We start from the raw sequence: 20,862 nt of genomic DNA, 5'->3' as shown, positions 1-20,862 counted from the left end.
GTCTGCAAATCAGCAGGTCTCAGAGGTACCTAGAACTTTTTACTTCAACACACACAACAAATAAAAGTGCATTAAGTCAAAAAAAAAAAAAAAAAACCCACAAAAACACTAAGAATAAAATTTCCAGAGAGGTCGGCCATTCAATTTAATATTTACATAACAGGATACAGCACCACTTAAAAAGCATATGGGAACAAAGATGCTCCTTTCACATAAAAAAAAAGAAAATATCTGAAATTAAGTACCAGGTCACGTTCTCATCACAAAAATTCACCCAATTTAATAATATGGTATACACTAAGGCATGTCGAGTAATCTCTTTTTTGATACGTTATGTCTATACACACACATAAAACAAAAGGCAAATTAGCATTGCCAGCAAAATATCAAAACGTCGCGTTCCCAAAAGTGAGAGTCTGTGCAGGAGCTGGAGAGTTTCTGTCACCAATGTCAAAGACGTTGTTGCATGCAGCTTGTCAATTTTTTTTTTTTTTTTTAAAGTTGCCTATCATGGCTGTCATTCGCTGTCCACCATGCAAGCACACACTGACATGACATCACACAAGTCTTCCTTGACCCAAGTCATCGCAATACGCAAAGTCGAGGCTGGCCGCGAATCCAATCTTACGGCGCCCGAAAAATGACGACGCAGAGGAGCTCCCTAAACCTATCTCATCTTGGGAGGGAAGGAAAGAGTGGTTAGTCAACCCCCAAGCTTCAGTCCAACTAGCACTAACCACACAGACATTGGACAGTTGGCATGCAGAGGGGTGGGACAGGACAATACGGCGAAACGTATGACTGTGACTACAATCAACCGTCCACACATCTCCACAAAATGTATTTGTTTTGTTTGGGGGGTGGTCTGGTTTGTTTGGTTTCTTTTCTTTCTTTCTTTTTTTGTCTACACCCAAACCGACTTCCCCGCTGTTACCTGTCTGCTGGTGCCGTTTCCGACGGGCATGACCGAGCGCAGCCCCGTGGCCTGGTTGAAGGAAGGCTGGCGGAGGAGCCCAAACGGTAAGATGGGCAACTCGTTGGCCTTGGGTGGGGGCGGTGTTATCAGCTTGGTCCTCTTTAGTTCTGCAGAACAAGTAATAAAACAAGAATGCTTAGTCAAAGTGGTAGTGGTAATGGTAGTGTGGTGGTGGTAGTAGTAGTAGTAGTAGTAGTGGTAGTAGTAGTAGTCGTGGTAGTAGTAGTAGTAGAAGTAGTAGTAGTAGTAGTAGTAGTAGTAGCAGTAGAAATGTGTAGTAGTAGTAGTAGTAGCAGCAGCAATAGTAGTAGTAGAAGTAGTAGTAGTAGTAGTAGTAGTAGTAGAAATGTGTAGTAGTAGTAGTTTAGTAGTAGCAGTAGCAATAGTAGTCGGACTATGATGTCCAATAACATTTGTAAAGAGTGCAAGACCCACAATAAAAAAGAGACAAATCTGCAGCTACACTCAGCAAAAAAAGAAAGTAAACACTTTTTCCAGCACATATTTTTCATAGAAGATTTTGATCAAAATCATTGTGTCATATACCAAATTAAAGATTATTTTATTGGCTATCAACCTGGTAGGTTAATTAAAAGGGAAATTTCATGCATGAGTAAACACATTGATTTTTGTCTTTCAAGACACAAAAGTAAAAATGACAAAAATTGACATTTTGTCATCTATTTGTATACGCCCTTCAAGATAGCAATGATAACAAAAGACAATTTTAACATATTGAGAGACATGAATGAAATAGCAAAAATAAGCTTTCGTCCCCTTGCATCTCTTTATGTCCTCAAACATAAACAAAGTGGGAAACCAAATGGGAAAAATAAGAGTTTTCTGTCGAATCTAACTGGAAAAAAAAACACAGGGAGTAAGCCGCAAAGGTGATAAAATGGACAGACTTCCTTTATTTCATTCTTTTGATTTAGGAATTTAAGGATTCATGAGACAAATCAAGAACCAAATATCATTTTCAAATTTCTTAATTTGAAATTACGTTTGAAATTTCTACCATTTTTGTTAATATTGCCACTTTCATGCTATTTGCATTTGGATTTGACAGAAGATTCTTAATTTTTTCTATTATTTTTTTTTGGCCTTTCTTTATCTTTGAGGGCTACAAAGTCATTATAGAGATTATAGAGATCATAAAATGTTTTTTTTGAAACTTGATTTATATTTGTTGTTGTTGTGGATTGTCTGTTGTTGTCATTGTTCCATGGAAGAGCACATATGCATGAATGACAACTTGTGCATTTTTGCAATTTTTACTTTTGTGCTTTGGAAGAGAAAAATGAATGTGTTCACTCATGCGTACAGTTTGCCTTTTTATTGCCCTACCATGTTGATAGCCAATTAAATTACCTTTAACATGGTATATGAAACATTCATATTCAGCCAAATATTCTATGTGAAATATGAACTCGAAAAAGTGTTTACTTTCTTTTTTTGCTGAGTGTAAATATACTTGTAAAATCTTTTTTCTTTGGAGGGGGGGGGAGGGGGTAAAACAATGTGATAGATAGTTTTAATTTATGCATTTCTACATGAACTAGCTCCTCTTTCCTTTTCTTTCCTCTCCCTCTCTTGGACAAGACAAGTTAAAGACAGCCAATCCCTTTTACATGCAAATTTTTGAAAAATTGGTGAGAACACTTCGGTATTGAAGAAAACATTATTTGGTAACCTCCTGTAAATTTTGAACTCAAGAGGGTCTTTATTTGTTTAGTAAATTGACCGTTAAGATTTGAATATTTTTTTTGTACTACGAAAAAATTACAAATCTAAACTACTAGACTAGTTTTACAGACCTGTGTGATGCACTTAGTTGCACGTGTAGATAATGTAAGTGGTGTGTTGTTATTTGCTATCGACAAGAAAGTAAGAGAAGCTAGTGAATTCTTCATTTCTAGCTGACAGCTTTAATATGCATATCTTTTGTTCGAAGCATAAGTATAATTATTACAACCACAGGAGGATTAATGTATGCAGCAGTGCCTAGTACACAGAATATGTTACGGTGAGCGTTTGGTGCATTATTTGAATTTTAATGGCTAACAACCTTCTAATATCACATAAATGTTATAGATTTACAATACTTGTCATTCTGGTAGAATATATCATGTTCTGTGCTATTTGGGAAGGGATGCAAAAGGGAAGGGCTATCTTTAAAGGTTTTTGACGCCCATCGAAGAGCGGCAGCGTACCTGATATCCCTTCCTGCAGGGAATCGATCACCTCGTCGTCCTTGTAGCCGAAGTCGATGACCAGCTGCTCCTGCAGGTACCTGACCACCAACTCCATGTCCTTCTTGATCAGCACTCCTGAGAGGGGGGGAATCCACGGGGAGAGGTGGCAGGGAGGGGACAAGGAGGGAGGCGGGGAGGGAAGAAAGGGGATGAGAGGCAGGCAGGAGGGGGAGAAAGGAGCACCAGTAATATCTTTTGACTTCTTTGTTTGAAGGTGGTTGCGCTTTCCTTGCAAGCTCACCCAATCTCACAAAGTATCCTCCTGGATGTTTTCAGAATGACTAAAAGTCCATTCTGGGACTACTGTCAAAGTGGAAATTTTCACGCATTTCATGCGACCAGAAGCTGGCGTGAAAATAAAAGCATGAGAATATTTTGGGATGTCATATGTTTCAGTAGTTAATGTCCTGATTCCACGGAATTAAGAACATGCGAAATTTATCTTAGGCGGCTGAGCGTGAAAGATTACTTGTGCAAAAATATCCACTTTTACAGTACCTCTGTCTCCCACTTCACATCATTCTGAACACCATACTTGCCGCAGCATGTCTGCGAGTTGATAATTAATCTCCAGTGGAACAGCTATAGCGTGATCTGTACTTAATGAAGGGGGGCATTTCACGCCCCTACCCTCTCTAACCCTGCCATTACTATCGACAGCCTGCCTGCACTCAATGTCAGCAGCATTTTGTGGTGCCAGTGCTGTGAGGGTTGACTCGGTCCTCTTAAAAGACGAGTACAACTTAAGCAAGAGGGCCCAGCAAGGCTCAAGATTTCCACTGATGTCAGTTTCGAATATTTGAGACAAACTTCCTTGACTTGCTGGAAGGGTAATCAGCTTGAGAACATATACTTCAAGTCTCTTTATCCACAAGAATTGCATTACAACTACTTAATGAGTAATTGGCAAATCTTGTCACCTCTAACTTGTATTGAACATTAAAGAGAGGTTTGTAAACTGGTTAACTCATGGCTACACCCTTCTGAAAGCGAAACAAGTGCATTAAAGGCCCATCCTTTTTCATGTAGTTTTCAGTCATCATAATGTGAAACATCTGTCAGCTCTTCCATACATGAGAAAGTGTCCTCATTTGAGGGTTTTAGTAACAAAAGGTGTAGACACATTTAAGCAATGCACGTTGGTCAAAACCCTGTGCTTTTGGTTGTTGTTTGTTTTTTGCTGCATTTTTCCTCACAAACTAACACATACACACACCCTATTTCTCTCTTCCTCTAGTACCATTTATTCTCTTCTCTTTCTTCTTCCTCCTACGCCTCCTCTTCCACCTCTTAACCCATTGAGGATGGACTGATTTTGCTACAACACGCATTTCCCACAGACACCTGCCCGAGTATTCTCGGGACTCGTCTTCAACGGGTTAAAACACACACTCCAGCACACACACAGTCTTACTTCTGTGCAGCTTCATGAGCGTGTAGGCCATGGAGATGAGAATCTTGTCCCCCTCCAGCATGAAGATGTCCCACAGCCGCAGGGTAAGGGGGAAGGGCACACGGTCCAGGAAGCACTGGAAGAACCACTTCATGGAGTAGAGACTGGTGTGGATCTCTAACCGGTCCTGCCAGGTCGCCATGACAACAGGATGAGGTTGTGGGATTGGGGGAGGGAGAGAGAGAAATGAATTTATGTCACTACGGAATGATGAAACTAAGGCAGCTAAAATAATACTACACAATAAATGCTGCTTTTATGAATGAAATACTGTACATGCTGATATCTTTATGGGACATTTTCGCAGGTTTTACTCTGTGCTTGTCATGAAAGATGATAAAATATCCCCCTCATCTGGCAACAGTCTTCTTTCCCCCATTATGTCAACTAAAGATAGACTTCAGTACCACAATGACTGAAGCAAGATCTTAAGAACTGTCAGCAAACGAGGAATTTACCAGCAACTACAATCTCATTTTCTTTCCCTCTCACGTTCTGAGCATTGCAAAGTAGGCTTACTGCATTTACCATCTGCTTCCAGCTTCAAAATTGCTTTTGAGTAAAATGTGCTGCCATGGCAAAACTTGTGAAATCACTCCCAAGGCCTTGTTTTGGTTTATAAAGAGAAGACCCTTAGCATTCTCTTTACAGCATGCTGGCATTCCTTGAGGGAGATATGATACAATATATGAAATCTTGCGCAGATGTGCCAACACAGCTGCAAAGAGCATTATCCTATAGATGGATAAATCTGGTCAGGGACGTCTGTAACAAAATCGTCTATCTCCTCCAATGAACCCGATTTCCAACGATGGAAAGACGATCGTGTCAAATCAACATTACACCAGTCGAGCGAAAATTAATTACACAAGAAGTGTACCCTTTCATGCCTAAATGCTGCTCAGTTACGAAAACAGTGTTCTGCGGTTTTTTGAAGATTTAGCAAATGTATCACGTTTTCTTCAAATTAGACGACACAAATCGACCAAGTGGGGTCAAGATCAGGTTGCCTCTTCCCCTTCTGCCTTTAACATTTTCTACGAAAGGAGCATCCGTGGCAGACGGCAGGAATCGTCTTTCTCCTATGACACCCACAAACATCTCTGCCCTCAAGAGTTGCAAACTTTTCTCATTAGGTGGTTATCTTTAGGGATTTATAATGTAGGTATGAGTTACACCTGCCAATGACTGTGTGCCAAGAAGAACACGTTGAAGTAAACGAGGCTGAAGTTGATCTAAACAGAACAGAAATATCACTGATGATCATGGCTGATCTCAGTAATGCTGACTGTAGGTATAGCATCAGAGATGATGATGATAATGATAATGACAGTGATGATGATATTGATGATGATGGCAATGATATTCATAGATACAGTGTTACGGCTATGAAATGTGAAAGTTCTTGTCTACGCTATATGCACTAAATGCTACTGGCAATTTGCGAAAATTTCACGCTGTGAAAAAGGCCTTCAGCTCCAATTCGCAAAAAGTTCACGCTGCAAAAATATTATGCTTTACAGTATTGGTAAACCTGGAAACTTCAAAAGATTAAAACAATGCAAAATATTTTACGCATATGGGTATACAGAACTCGCTGACTAGAGACAGCAGTTGCTATGGCAACACTGTTAATGACAGCCACAAATACGTTACCAGGTTCTTCCTGACTTTGGGGAGGAGCTTCTTGAGAATGTTTTCGTGGTGGTCCTGGTACCTGATGAGTTTGGGGAATCCTGGGATGAAGAATCCTGATGAAAATACAAGTTGACACACATAATGCTTAGTTTAATGTATACATGCACAATTTTATTACACTACATTTCGTTTTATACACATCATAATTTTCATTCCTCATTTTCAATGTGCAATAAGCTTTTAGTTCAGCGTTTCATTTTAAAACAGAATTGTATTCAGAACTTAGGCCTGAATGTGTTCTCTTTATGTTAAGTGTGCAGAATTGTTGTATTATTTTGTATCTACATCTACATGTATAGTATGGCACACAGTTCAGCCTCTGGGCTGCTACATATTGTATGTACCATTCTTGTTTGACCAGAATAAACCAATATCTATCTATCTATCTATCTATCTATCTATCTATCTATCTATCTATCTATCTATCTTTCTTTCTTTCTTTCTTTCTGTCTATCTATATAGTTTAATTGTGGTTTGGATTTACTTTATGTGACCACACAAAGGAAGTATATCAATGCTTAGATAGGAGCAAAGCTACCAATAGACCAACAGCTCTACGTCCCCTCCAGAGAATGATGCTATGAGGCTAAAGTGCCTTGCTTAAAGGACAAGTCCATATTCATATACATAAAGATTGAAAGAATGCAGCAATATTAGTAGAACACATCAGTGAAAGTTTGAGGAAAATCGGACAATCCGTTCAAAAGTTACGAATATTTTAAAGTATCTGCGCAGTCACTGCTGGAAGAGAAGACTACTACAGTGTATGATGTCACATGCGTACAACTATATAAGGAAAATAAAAAGAGAATTTCACAAAACTTTACTTTTTGAATAAAGTGCACATTTCTTCGACTTGCTACTGACGTATGTTAAGGGTAATATTATTTCCCCTGCCTTCTGAAAGAGAGAAGTCGAGTGTTCTTTTGTTATGCGAGAAAAATGGAAATATGTTGAATTTTCTTTATTCTTTCTTTATATCGTTGTACTCATGCGACATCACAAGCTATAGTAGTTTTTCATCCAGCCGTGACTGAGCAGAAACTTCAAAAATTCATAACTTTTGAACGGATTGTCCGATTTTGCTCAAACTCTCACTGATCTGTTCCACTAATATTGCTGCATTCACTCAACCCACATGTCTATGAAGGTGAACTTGTCCTTTATCCCGTTGAGGACGGTTTGATTTTGCTACAACACGCATTTCCCATAGACACTTGCCCGAGTATACCAGTTGGTACTTGGGACTCGTCCTCAACAGGTTAAAGGGAACAAATGCTGCTTCCAGGAGACTTGAACCAGGGATGTCAATACAGAGAGTCCACATTTTTATCCACTGAGCAACAATGGCTCCTAGTTGGGAAGTCCTTCAAACTTCTAGCAAGTTCTTTTTGAAAGACTGCACTGGGTATCAATTTCTGCAATTTTGCTCAGTATATCCAAGCTAAATATAGACATGTTCAACTTTAAAATTCATTTGGTTGACTAATTAAGGCATCTAAGATTGCTTTCCAAACCAAAAGCAGCTATAGGACTGTAACGCCGCCGATACGCTGAACACAGGGCAAATATTGTGTTACCGAGTATGGGATTGGTGTAAGGGTACAGGGGGTCAGGGCAACGGGAGGCCCTGGGAGGGAAGGCCAATATGGGGGCTTACCGTGCATAGCGTGTTTTGTGTCCGTCAGAAGTATGTGCAGCGCCCAGAAGGCCTCCTCTTCATTGAGGTACATGAGCAGCAAGGCAGCGATCTGGCTCATGCCCTGACAGTAGCCCACCTCCTGGAAGACAGACAAACACATACAGACATACACAAACAAACATAGCAAAAAAAACTCACAAAGCAAAAATGCCTGAATAGCAGATGACATGGTTCTTGATCTCATGCTGTGAGCAAATTTCAGCTGTCATAATTTCACTCCACATTCACATGTTTTTATTTATTTTGTAACAGTTATGCAATTCTTTACATGAAGTTGACTCCTTATTAACTGGTGATGGCTGCACAGAGTGTTAGATACTGGCCAGAGGGTGCAATATAAATCGCTGCCATCCATCAACAAGTGACTACTATTCCCAGGAAAAACATAGGATCACATGGTGAAGGAATTATCTTAATGGCCACTTTTAGCAGGTGGTTGCTATGGACAGATAGTGATACACACACGTAGGAGTGTGTAAACATGCCCTATTGATTTAAATAGCATGGAAGAACTTCCGGAGCAAAAGAGCTTAATAATCTGACCATAACTCCTTTTTCTAAAACTTCTGCGATTTTGTGATGTGATATGTCATAAGTGTCAAGTGAATCTATATCTCTTAAAATCTGCCCCTGCATGCATCTTTCATGCAATTGGATTGCCCATACACTGGGTGCTGTTTGATTACGGGGATAGTACGCAGGAAATGAGCCCAAATTAATGCAGCTTCTGTTGAATTCATCGCAAAAGCCCTACATTAGATGAAAACAGCCAGATTATCATCAAAAACATGCTCACGGATTTCCAACAGTTGCAGATTTCAGCACAAAGCACTCATAATCACCGAGATGTGTGTTATCAGTTCCTCCACTCCCCCCCCCCCCCAACTTACCCATCACAGATATTGTGATCCCCATCATTTCTTATTGAATGGAAAAACAATAAGTGACCAAATTGTCAGTGTCTAACTCATCAAGAGCAATGAATCCATCAAAATGGACAGAGAAGATTCCATTTGTCACGTGAGAACAAGAAGCATATCCAGTTTAATCCTTCTCAGTGATTGCTATCGATGTCAACCTCAGGACTCTCCAAATTTCACTTATTTTTATTTTATTTTATTACTTTTTTTGGGGGGGTGCATAAAACAAAGACGACAAATCTAATCTATGAAACACAAACTCTGGCAATGCATTGTACTTGGGGGTCCTACTTCAACTTTCTATTTGATCGATTGGCATTTCTTTCTGAGGATATCAACAGCTGGCACGAACGTTTGCACTTGTAGCATTCATATCTGTCATTAGATAGAAAACAACTTGGATGTTGCTAACAAGAATTCACCAACATCTGTCTTTGACTGTGATGTCCAAGATGAATCTTGATAGGTATCACTTCATACAGATTATTTAACACACATGCAACATTAAGGATCTTAGTTTGTTTATTTCATGGACTAATAATATATCAAGATGTGTAGAATTTGACTTCTTTCATTCTCCTAAAGCATCTATATACACTTTCCATGACAGGGGAGGGGGAGATAGGTAGGGAATAAGTATCATGATTTGGCACAGTAATAACAGAGCAATTGATTCTAATCACCTAAAGACCTAGATGGCAGTTTGCTCCCCCCCCCCCCACCACAATCTATTAACTCCCCATCAAATGCTTATCTTCATCTCAAATGACCTATATGCTGTCAAGACCTCTCCCTTTCTTTCTTTTACTCATGTGAGTAACCAAAGACATTCCATTTTCTCTTCTTCTTCTTCTTCTTGTTTTTTCTTTTTTTTTTCTTTTGGGGGGGGGGGGTTAGGGAGAACATTAACTTAGTAGTACTTTACAGGCTTGTAACATTTAATCAAGTGATCAATTCATATTATGAAAACAATCATGATGCCAATTCAAAGCCATACTTGATTACAGTGCCCCAACATAATGTGTGTCCTATCCACACAGCATGTGACCTTTACACTCCTTTTTTTTTTTTTGGGAGGGGGGGGGGGGGGGTTGACAAGAACAATAATTAAGCAACACTTGTGGGTTTCTAACAGTTTTTCAAGTGATTAATTTACATTATGAAATAACCAAGAATGCCCGATTCCCCTTTCAAAACAATAACAGATTTCAGTGCCTCAGCATCATGTGTATAACCTATCCACAAATCACATGACCTTTAAACTCTTGCACCCCAGACTGCCCCCCCCCCCCCCATCCCAAAATCATTTACTACCAACACTACCTCCTAAAAGACCACACCCACCGTGTTGTACATGGAGTAGGCAGCGAGTATGTGAAACAGGGCTTGCTGTTTGATGCCGTAGCGGTCCCGGAACATGATGTGGTTCCTGAAGGTCCTGTTCACGTCGAGGTCGATCTGCCGGATGTCGGGGGAGTTGCCCCGCGCCCTCTCTCGCATCCTCTGCTCAAACAATGATTACAGGGGAAAGAAAGAAATAAAGAGAGAAACATTAAGAAACAGCCAATGTATACAGGAGTTTCGAGAAATGACAAAGTATTAAATTTTCCTCTGTTTAAATCAATTCAATAAAATACATGAATGACTAATAAAGCATGTCTTCTTGTTCATTGCAGAACGAAGCAAGATTAAATGACTACGTTGGTAATTTACCCCCACCTAAAATTGACCGCATGAATTACTCAATTCCTTGTTTTCTTACCATGAGAGGTGCATTGTAAAATGACAGAGATATTACTGTCCTATTTAAAGCAATTCGACACAATAAAGGGATTGGTTGTTACAGGATTTCAATAATCTATGTCTGAATGTTGATGCATAACTGTTGGATATGAGATCATAATTTGTAGCAATACATGTAATACTGATACATTTGGTTTCCTACTGACCCTAATGCTGAATGCAAATCAACCACTTGATCACATACATATTGCTGAATGTAGATGAGTCTTGAATACATTTTGCTCAAACACTGTAATATTAAAGAAAGCAGAATGCCCTATTCAAGACCTACTACCCTGTTGATACCTACAAATCCTAAGTCATGTGTGTATGTGCATTAACAGTTTTGGTTTTCACTGCCTTATGACCTCATTCTAACCCCTCGAAGCTCTTGACAAGGAAACGTACATCACGTGGAGGCTTTGATATCCATCAGCACCAGATACCCCTTTACTTCCCCTGGTCTGATTCTCCCAGAATCATAGTCTTTTCCTGCAGACCCTAAGCTAGCTGCACATACACAAGACGAAGCAGAGACTCTCTGATTGGATGATGCACATCCACGCATACTGCACAGCAACAAATGTTTGCAGCATGAAATTCTTGGGAATTTGAGCCAACAGCCTTTTCCGTGACATAACATTTGTGCGAATTGCCACTGGCATTCAATGCATGTAGCGTAGACGAGAACTTCCCCTTGCATTTTAATTTCACAAATCTTGGTTCACACAAAATTCGCGAAAATAGAATGCATGTGAACATTCTTGTTTTCAAGTTTATAATCAGCAGGGGCGGATCCAGGAATTCTGTAAAGAGGGGGCACCTTTACAAAACTAAAGGGGGGCGCACGCACCCCTCCCCCCTCCATTTTTTTTATCTTTATTTCTTTTGTTTTACCAAAAAATAAAGGGGGAGGGGCATGCACCCGGTACACTCCCCCCTGGATTTGCCACTGATCAGTGCTCTTAACATAGTTGCAATTTAGCTCTCCATGAGGTACCGTGCCTATCAGAGATATCAATCAAGGTGCTCACTCTCCTTGGACAACTAAGACTTGCTGTGGGGCAAGCAGTATACTGCCAGAGAAGTTGCCATAATTGTCACTGAAATGTGTCAATGCTTGCATAGTTGCCCCAATCAAGCTTGATACACAAACAGCAGGTAGCATTCAGCAGCAACCACTGCACAACACGCGATCCATGACATGTTTGCTACCACATCAAATGCATTCCCTGGGCAAGTAAGATTCATTACACCCCGTCACACACACACACACTAGACTTCTAAACTTTTCACACGTGGGTCTAAGAATGAAAGGCTATGACACATCTTCCAAACTTTACGAAGACTTGCTGGGAGATGAGCTTGCCCCCGACAGCTCCCTAAAACCCGTCTTCAGGGAAAACAAAAAACAAAAACAAATAAAACAAAACTTTGCATTCCAGCGAGTTCTGCCTTTCTTGAGAACTTCAGGAGGAAATTGATTTAATCCCCCCAAACTAATTGAGTTCTGACGCAGCTGCAAGCTGTGGCAGTGTTAAATAATGGAGAGCACTGTCAACCTATCTTCTTCATGAATTTGATCCTTTTTCAGCATTCCCATTTTGGTTATGTGTAGTTTTGTTTTGTTTTGTCTGATTTTTAAGGATGTGAAAGAACCAAGGCCCTGTTGCATATTTAAAAAATGCAATCAAACATAAGTTTATACTCTAATAGAAAATCAAACAAAAGTCAAGTATCAGCCAATCAGAATCGAGTATTCAGAGACTTAGTTTTGATTTTCTGACTAAAGTTTGATGTCAACTTTTGTACAACAGGGCCCGGATTTCACATCTTGTTACTAGTGGTCTGTCACATCAAACATTGATCAACAAAATAAATACAAGCCCTAAATTTGACGGAATTACTATTTTATGAAGACCTTGTGCTTACTGCATTTTGTTATGACCGTGAGTTAGATATTCAACATCCTGTATATAACAAGAGGATCATAATTTGTATCCTACAAAAGTCGTAAGCAAGCAGATCCTTTCATAAATACACTTTTGATGATTCACCTCAGCTGCACTGCATGAGCACACAAGCAAATGTGCTAGCCAGACAAACACACACATGCGTGCGCACTCAAGTACGTTGAAGATCACAACCTGTTCCAATGTTTTGAATTCGGTTCTGGAGGGCCTGATGCCGCGGCAGGCAGCACCTTCCAAGTTTCTGCCAATCTGTTCTCGCTGGGATTGCTCCTAAGCCAGCTGTCAATTTCCTCCTCTTTTCCTCTTCCGGCAGTCTCCGCGCCCTACCCCCATCCCCCCCCCCCCACCCCCCACATTCCGCACCCTCCCACCCCCGAGACACACCCAATCCAGTCTTCAAACCAAACCTTACCCTTCTCAGCTTTGACGGTGTTTGTAAAGGAACTAACCCAGAATTCAAGACTTCCAAGGATAACAAGTAACTTCCCCAAGCTTCTCTAATACTTTCTTTAAACTTCTTCTATTGTTCTATCGTTTGTGCCTCCCCCTCCAGGTAACAAGCCCTCAGAAATCAAAACCCTCAAAACCTGTTTTTGTTTGTTTTTTTACCAAAAAGAAAACCCTCAATAACATTATATTTCGGTTCTTGAAGTTATCACAACTGCAAACTCGGCGTGGACCACGCAGAAATAATCCCAACTTCCTCCTTTCTCTTCAATCACTGCATGCAAACTCAAAGTTTTAGGAGAGAGATTATTCATTGTGCATAAACCGATAATCTTACGGGGTAGATTATAGATGCGACATTTTGTCGTAAACAGACAATGAGGCAAACGATGACCACAAAAGTTGTGATTTGTCGTGGGTTTTGATATAAAGCCTGCTTATTTGTGAGTACAATCCTTAAAGACAGCCTACAAAAATATAGACAAGGAAAACTGATGCTTAGTTGATTAAGATTTTCACCACCCTCTATAATTTTGCTGTGTTTCAATTTTCATGAAATTGCATTTTTTATCTCTTGATCGTCCACACACCCCACACCACTTTGAACACAAACACTGCAACATAAGCTGAAAGATCCAAAATGCCTAATAAATTGATTAAGCCTGCTTAAATCATCATTTGGCTATCCCTAGATATTGTGCTTCATCTCTCTCTTTCCCTCTTTCTGATCTGCTTCACTTTTCCTTTAATTCTCTTGGAGTTATGCCGCGTTGAATAAATTGGCTTAAATTCAACAACGTCCCTTTCAACAATCATGCGCAGGCAAAGTCAGCATCGCTCTCCTATGCCAAGTCAATTAAGTCATCAAGCAAGCCTGCTCAATTCAAACAGAAAAGAATGTGCATGTGGTGGAAAATTTAGTTACCAACTTTGCAGCCACTCGTAATAAGTTCTCGAGTCCCATGCTATCGACGGCAAACTGAAGGAATGCCTGGGTGCCTGTAACAGGCGTAACCTTCTGACCTTTTTCTTGAAATATTGCCCGAATCATTTCTATTGTTTTTTCTTTCTATTTTTTTTTACACTTGAAAGGAAGGAGCTGAAAGAGCAGATATTTAGCGATGATTTCAACAAAGAAATGAAATTTCCAACAGGGAGTAGATGCACTACTCTCTGTTACATAACAACACTCTCCTCCTTCACCTACACTGTACGGAGCGGGTACTACAGATGGACAGTCTCATTCCATACTCGAGCAAATTCACAACTAATCCCAGCTTTAAATCCCAAGAGGACTAATAGACTCGACAGTGGAGGCACATAGAATGACTCCTTTCAGCTACTCTGCCAGAAAACTAGCATTCGTACTTGGAGCCAAAAACAGTCGGCTCGTCTGTCTGGACATTAAAGGAAACCAAAGCCACAAAACTAAATATGGATTGAGTGAGCACAGCAATATTAGTAGAACACATCGGTGAAAGTTTGAGGAAAATTGGACAATCTATTCAAATGTTATGAATTTTTACAGTTTCTGTGCCGCTACTGCTGGATAAGAAGACTACTATAGTTCATGACATCGTTTTGAACAATAATACAAAAAAATATATATATATAAGGCCAATCCCACAATATCTCATTTTCCATGAAAAGTACACATACCATCAACTTGTTACTGACATCAAAAGGTTACCCCCCCCCCCTGCTTTTCCATTATGCTATAAAAGTGAAATTGAGTTTTTCTTTTTACTTCTTATGAAAAGTTGTCCATAACGACATTGGGTGTAGTAGTCTCCTTATCCAGCGATGATGACACCGAAACTTTAAAAATTTGTAAGGTTTCAATAAATTGCCCGATTTTCTACAAACTTTCACTGATGTGTTCCACTGATACTGGTCTGCTTTCACTCAATCCACATTCATATTTGTGCTTTGATTTCTTTTAAGCCTTTCACAACCACAGGCCTCACTGTCACATGATACAGCGGCGGGAATTCAACCTGGTTGTATCAACGGGTTAAGAGACGGCTACGAGTGAGGAGAGAGCCATTGCTACAGTACGACTGTCAGACTTTAACCACGCAGAGAGCAAAGGTCCCACTTTGTGAAGTCCACAAACTTGTCACTTGTGTGTCGAAATTGTGTATAAAGTCATCGGCCCTTCTTGATTCAGCCCTAATGAAAGAACCTGACCGCTTGCCAGACGAATTAACCAAGCAGCATTTCATACAAATCCGTAAAATAATGAATTACTGAATGAACCTTACTTTGCGGCGTAAACCGCACGGGGAGAATATTCCCCTATCTATTTCACCGTTCACTGAAAGAAAAACTTCACCCACTTCTTCAGTTTCCATGTGATAGATCATGTGACCAAATGAATCACAACAAATCCTGTTGAGGGAGTTCATGATATTCTACCAAACAAACAAACAAACAAACAAAAATGACACCCGTTGCTGATGCTTGCACCCAGTTTCAGCTTTTTAAATCATCGTCCCTGTGTCGGGATAAAGAGAGAAAGTTCATTTACCTCCAACGACCAAATAACAGCCACCGACCTACATGTAGGTACCTGTTGCAGCCTCCATGGTGACCCCTTCTTCAGATCAAATTTTGATTGATGAAAATTAGCTTAATTCCTAGTGCTTTGATGGCAAAATCCACTCACTAACCCCCCATACTCTACAAACACAACAAAGTGTGGCATAGATTGATTGGGATCGTCTTAACACTGTCTCCCCAGAAGCCAAAATCCCTCACTCGTTGGATTCATGTGACACATGTTATACCCCAGACAACAGAATACAAAAAAATGAAACAGCGTCTCAGAGTATTTGGTCTGGTAATGCTCACATACAGAATAAAACAGAGTATTTTATTTTTAAAGTCTCTTCTTTGGCAATGGTTTGGTGATTGTTTAAGAAAACAGAAAAAAAAGTCACTTTCACTCATCATTCACATATGATTTTGGAGTCACCTGTCTCATTACAGAAAATGATTTCATCAAGCGTACCATAAAAAAAGAACAAAAAAATACTAAATTTCCGCAAGCAAAACATAGGAGAGGAGAGGGGAAAAAAGTTTCTATTGAGAAAAGAAAAATGATGATGATAATTAAAACCGTACGATGATGTACAACAATTATTGTTGGGGAGTTAGTATGATTTCTGCAGGTATTTTTGAGGCGACAGTTTCAAAAAAAAAAAAATCTTTATGATGACTGTAGGCAGGGGTCATGGAACCCTGGGTTTGGGATTAATCTCCGTTTGGAATGTAATCGATTCATGCAGATTAATTATCCCACAGCTCAAGGTTGACTGGGCACACGTTGAGTCTGCCTCACCTTCTAATTCCGGCAAAGGATTATCCATGCCAGATTAAATGATGCGTCAGTCTTAAGCCCACCCCGGTGGCATGTTTAATTTCTGTGAATATTATTTCTTACAAGATATGTAGTTGCCAGTTTAAATAACACTGTAATTGCTCTTGTACATCATAATCTGAAACATTTCAGTCTCTTTCAATACCAGAGTTACATGCGAAGGCATTAAAATTGGCAACAAATCATAAAATACCTTTATAAACAGTGATGTTGATGCAAGAATTTGAAAGGCAACACAGAATTTCCTTTGCTTTGCTTTGGTTTCATTTTGTTGTTCTAGATATTGTTTGCATTCATTTCTTAAAACTTTAGGAACTGAAGATTCTGTACACAACTACCTGAGGTGCCCTAGAAGGTACAGCAATATTGCTCTCATTTCAACAATTTTGTAAATGATGTAATAGCTCACTGCATGTTTATTTTAGTCTACTATAAGTTCTGTTTATTTGAAAGCCTACTGAGACTTTACCAAGAGAACGATGTGTCATTGAAATAATTCTGACATACTTTTGTTGACTTCTGATCTCTTTCAAATTAACATAATTATATATTCTATATGAAACAAAAATAATGACAAAGCATAGAACTATTTAAAAAATGGATGGGCGGTTTTGGACGGTTGGGGAAGCAATAAGGCAGGCAGTTTGGGATGTTTCAGTTACTAATTGGTTTAGGGGGGAGGGGGTTATTGAGTAGGCCTTACCAAAAGAAAAAAAAAAAAGAAAAAAGGAAGATGCAGGTCATAGGCTCCTAATGTTCTACGAATGTATTATACAGAAATCACAAGATAAAGGATATGATAAATTTAACATGGCTTGTACTTTAATAAGCCCTAGTCTTTGTTCTTATCTTGGCTCTTTAAGTTCTCTTAAAATCTCCTGGCTTCAGAAATGAGGAACTTGAAAGTATTAAAAAGAGCTTCTATAAATGTTCTTCATCATCTTCTTCTTGCTAAAAGAATAAAATCAATTTTATTTTTATGTCCCATAAACAGCTATACAAATCATATTTCTATCGTATGAAATCTTCTTAACACTTGAATGAGAAGCTCTAATCACAAGGGTTTTTTTTTAATTGTACATCACATGCAGTTTGGGAGAGCAAATATCTGAAATGGCAGATCTTTTCTCTTTTCTTTCAGTTCCTCTCTTGCAAGATGCGAGCGATGATTAATCAAGATGTTTTGAGGGGCAGAAATAGTAATTAGCGATTCCTTTAAGCCCCTTACAAATCCATTTCAAAAACTCATTCCGGGACTCCACCCATTTCCTGTGTGTCTACATACTGACACGAAACTGAACGATAGCAACAAGTCTACTCGATCAGACCAAAACTAGCTAGATTCCCTGCAAGGGATCTGTAAAATAACACAAGCAACAACAAACACAGGAAGGAGCGAAACTTCACACAATTCAGCTAGACAATAGATAATCATAGCAACGCTGCTCTCAATTCCAAAACGACGAAGGGATCGAGGCAACGCCTGTCGATGCATCAAACTTTCCGCCACAATTCCCCTCTTTTTGTCGTCATGACGATTCGCGATGACGCACCCGCTAATTCTTCAGACTAGCCGCGGCTAGAGTTTGCCTCGCGCAAGTTTGAGCATTTCTTACTCCCCTTCCTTGGGTTTTAAACTCATTTCATACAGGCTCTTGTGATGCCAAGGCTATTTTGGGGACAGCTGTACAACAGCTTTCTTAAAGAAAATCACAGCCTTTTAAGCGACATGATTGCTCGTGACTACTTCTATGTCTCGTAACACAAGAACAGCAATGTAGTATCATTCAAGTCATGATATTCCTGAGCTTCAACTTCCAATGTATCACAGAACTGAAGCGCTGAAAGTTTTCAAAGGATACTGGTCAGCTTATTCCTTGGTCTTCTCTTACACATCCAGGTCTTAAGTTTGTCCCTATGAGCTATTTTAATATTGTGTTACCACAAATATATCATATTGGTTGTTCTTTTTTCAAAGAAGTTAGCATATTGTACTCTGTTGTGCTTTTGTGACCTCATACACATATTTGTGTATACTTTTCATAACTGGCCATTTTCCTCATTTACAGAGTCTTCAGTTACAAGATAAATCTTACACTTCAAGAATGTTCACAGACACCACAATGAAGTCCTTCGACAATGCTGGTAAGGGCTAAGTATAGATGTTCCAAGATACTACAAAATGGCCCGTGGGTAGGCTGCCCATATATAAAGAGCACCCCCACCCCACTACTGTAAAACCAGTCTCATTTTCGTGAATGTGAAACTTTTGCGAATTTCGCAAGGAGCCGAGATTCACAAAAGTAAAATGCACACGAAAGTTCTTGTTCGCATAATGCATTGAATTCCACTGGCAATTTGGGAAAGTTTCATGCTGCAGAAAAAAAAGCTGTTCGGCTCCAATCCGCGAAAGTTTCATGCCTCTAAAGTTTCTGATTTTATACTTTGCGCAGCTGAGCGGAGCTCCTCCACTGTCTCCCATCATGGCTCCCTTACCTCATAGACGTTCGGTTGCTCATCTTTGATCTTCTTGAGGTCCAGCAGCAGGGCCCAGACCGTCCCCCTCATCTTGTCCGGGATGCCCTTGTATATCCTCCGGGTCAGCTGCAGAGGGACAAAAAATGACAAACAGCAAAGGAAAAGAAAAGAAAAGAAAAATAATTACCAGGGCGTGAAGTCATGTATTCAGTGTCATGGACATTCCATGCTCATACATGGGAGCATGATGAACCCATAATGAACATTGATAATTGACAGGGTTTTTTTTCTCAATCAAAGTAATATCACACACGATTCTTTCAGGTTGTCATCTAACCATCCTGCATGGTGACTGGCCCTGAACTTTCAGGGCTGTTCTTTTAACACATGCTTTTTGGCAAGAACAGAAAGGGGGAAAGATAAGCAGTCAGCTCTCTCAGCTATGAAAACATTTGCCAGTTACATCAATAGAATGTTATTCACATCTAAAGATATGAGGTAAAAAACACTGAGACTACTTTCTGCGGTGATCATTTTTCACCTCCCCTATGGAGACAGCACACGCACTGACTGGCAACTTCTTCTAAAGTGGGAAACAAAATTACAAGTAGAAGAATGTGAAGGTTGACACATGCATGATAGAAATTTGAATGACAGAATAACATTGCACTGCATTTGTTCCCATGGTACGGTAACATGCAACAGGCGGCCAATTTGCTGATGCAGTAGAGTGTAGGTCATCACACACATATACACACACATGGAAATATTACTGACTCTTAGGTATGTAATTAAATAATGCTAATACAAAGAGGACCATGATGTGGCCACAAATGTGCCAAACTTTTTGACAGATCATCATCTCTCCCCCTGATTCTCCAAACAAGTGGCAGCTGAAGGAATATGAAACAGAACGAAACAAAACAACTCAAATTGCACTTCCACTCCACATTTCCTTTCCTAATTAACTACTAGTATTAAACATCTTCAGATGTTGAAGCCAATGGAAAGTACAGATCTGACCAGTGTCCAGACATGAAGGGGCCCATCAAGTAACGTGCCAATTTTTGATGTTATTGAGTCAGGTTCTGTATTTGTTTTTGTTTTTGTTTTCTTAAATAAATACGATAGAATCTCATAGAGTTTGGTAGCATAACCCAGAATGGTGCGATGAGTTGGGCGAGGGCTGGTGCACGTGATTGTTGAGCTACGTGAATCAAAACTGGGGGATGCGCTGTCTCTTGTCCATAGTGTGGATTCGGAGCTGCCCAAAAGTCCAGGTGAGCTTTTATTGCTGAAGATTAGCAATGTGGCTCATCTTTGTCTACGTGCAAAATATTAATATGTTACTACGGATATGGCTGCTATGCAAGACTCTTATTAAGTTGACTCATGTATATTTGCTGATGCTATTGTAGAACAAGTTAACAAATTAAATACCTTAGGGTGTAGGCGGCTATTAAAACAGAAAGAAGACGGGCATTTTCTTCAAACTTATTAGGAAAAGAGAAATCATATTCATGACACACTATAATCAGATATATCAAACAGAACCATGTAGCACTGAAGTATGCCAGTAAATGCAATACTGTATACGTCATATATTTCGCGAGTCTTAATTTTCGAGAATCAGGAATTCCGGACGATTTCGCGAGTGGTTAAATTCGCGATTGTGGAGTCCTGCACTCAACGGAGAAATGTATATGTGTGCGTCACAATCATATCGGGATCAGAGTCAATATTTTCAAGTGTCTATAACTTCGCGAATAGCACCTGACTCGCGAAATTTGCGAACA

At 39.7% G+C, this 20,862-nt stretch overlaps 1 protein-coding gene across 1 annotated transcript in view; it reads right to left on the bottom strand.

Annotated features, from left to right (window-relative positions):
* Window positions 1–20,862, bottom strand: part of LOC139725427 (USP6 N-terminal-like protein) — a 123,837-nt gene that overhangs the window by 13,674 nt on the left and 89,301 nt on the right. The window contains exons 7-13 of the mRNA XM_071636502.1: window positions 19,085–19,192; window positions 10,349–10,507; window positions 8,043–8,163; window positions 6,341–6,435; window positions 4,646–4,811; window positions 3,190–3,306; window positions 935–1,083 (exon numbers count right to left, since the gene is read on the bottom strand). Coding sequence (XP_071492603.1) covers window positions 935–1,083; window positions 3,190–3,306; window positions 4,646–4,811; window positions 6,341–6,435; window positions 8,043–8,163; window positions 10,349–10,507; window positions 19,085–19,192 — 915 coding nt within the window. The remainder of the gene's footprint in view (window positions 1–934; window positions 1,084–3,189; window positions 3,307–4,645; window positions 4,812–6,340; window positions 6,436–8,042; window positions 8,164–10,348; window positions 10,508–19,084; window positions 19,193–20,862) is intronic.

This window comes from Diadema antillarum, unplaced genomic scaffold (genome assembly GCF_040938485.1).
Source record: "Diadema antillarum isolate AM-2024a unplaced genomic scaffold, OU_Dant_1.0 seq00000041_RagTag, whole genome shotgun sequence".
Lineage (NCBI taxonomy): Eukaryota > Metazoa > Echinodermata > Echinoidea > Diadematoida > Diadematidae > Diadema > Diadema antillarum.
Note: the sequence above shows the minus strand (reverse complement) of the source record. Positions and strands in the feature narration are given on the sequence as shown.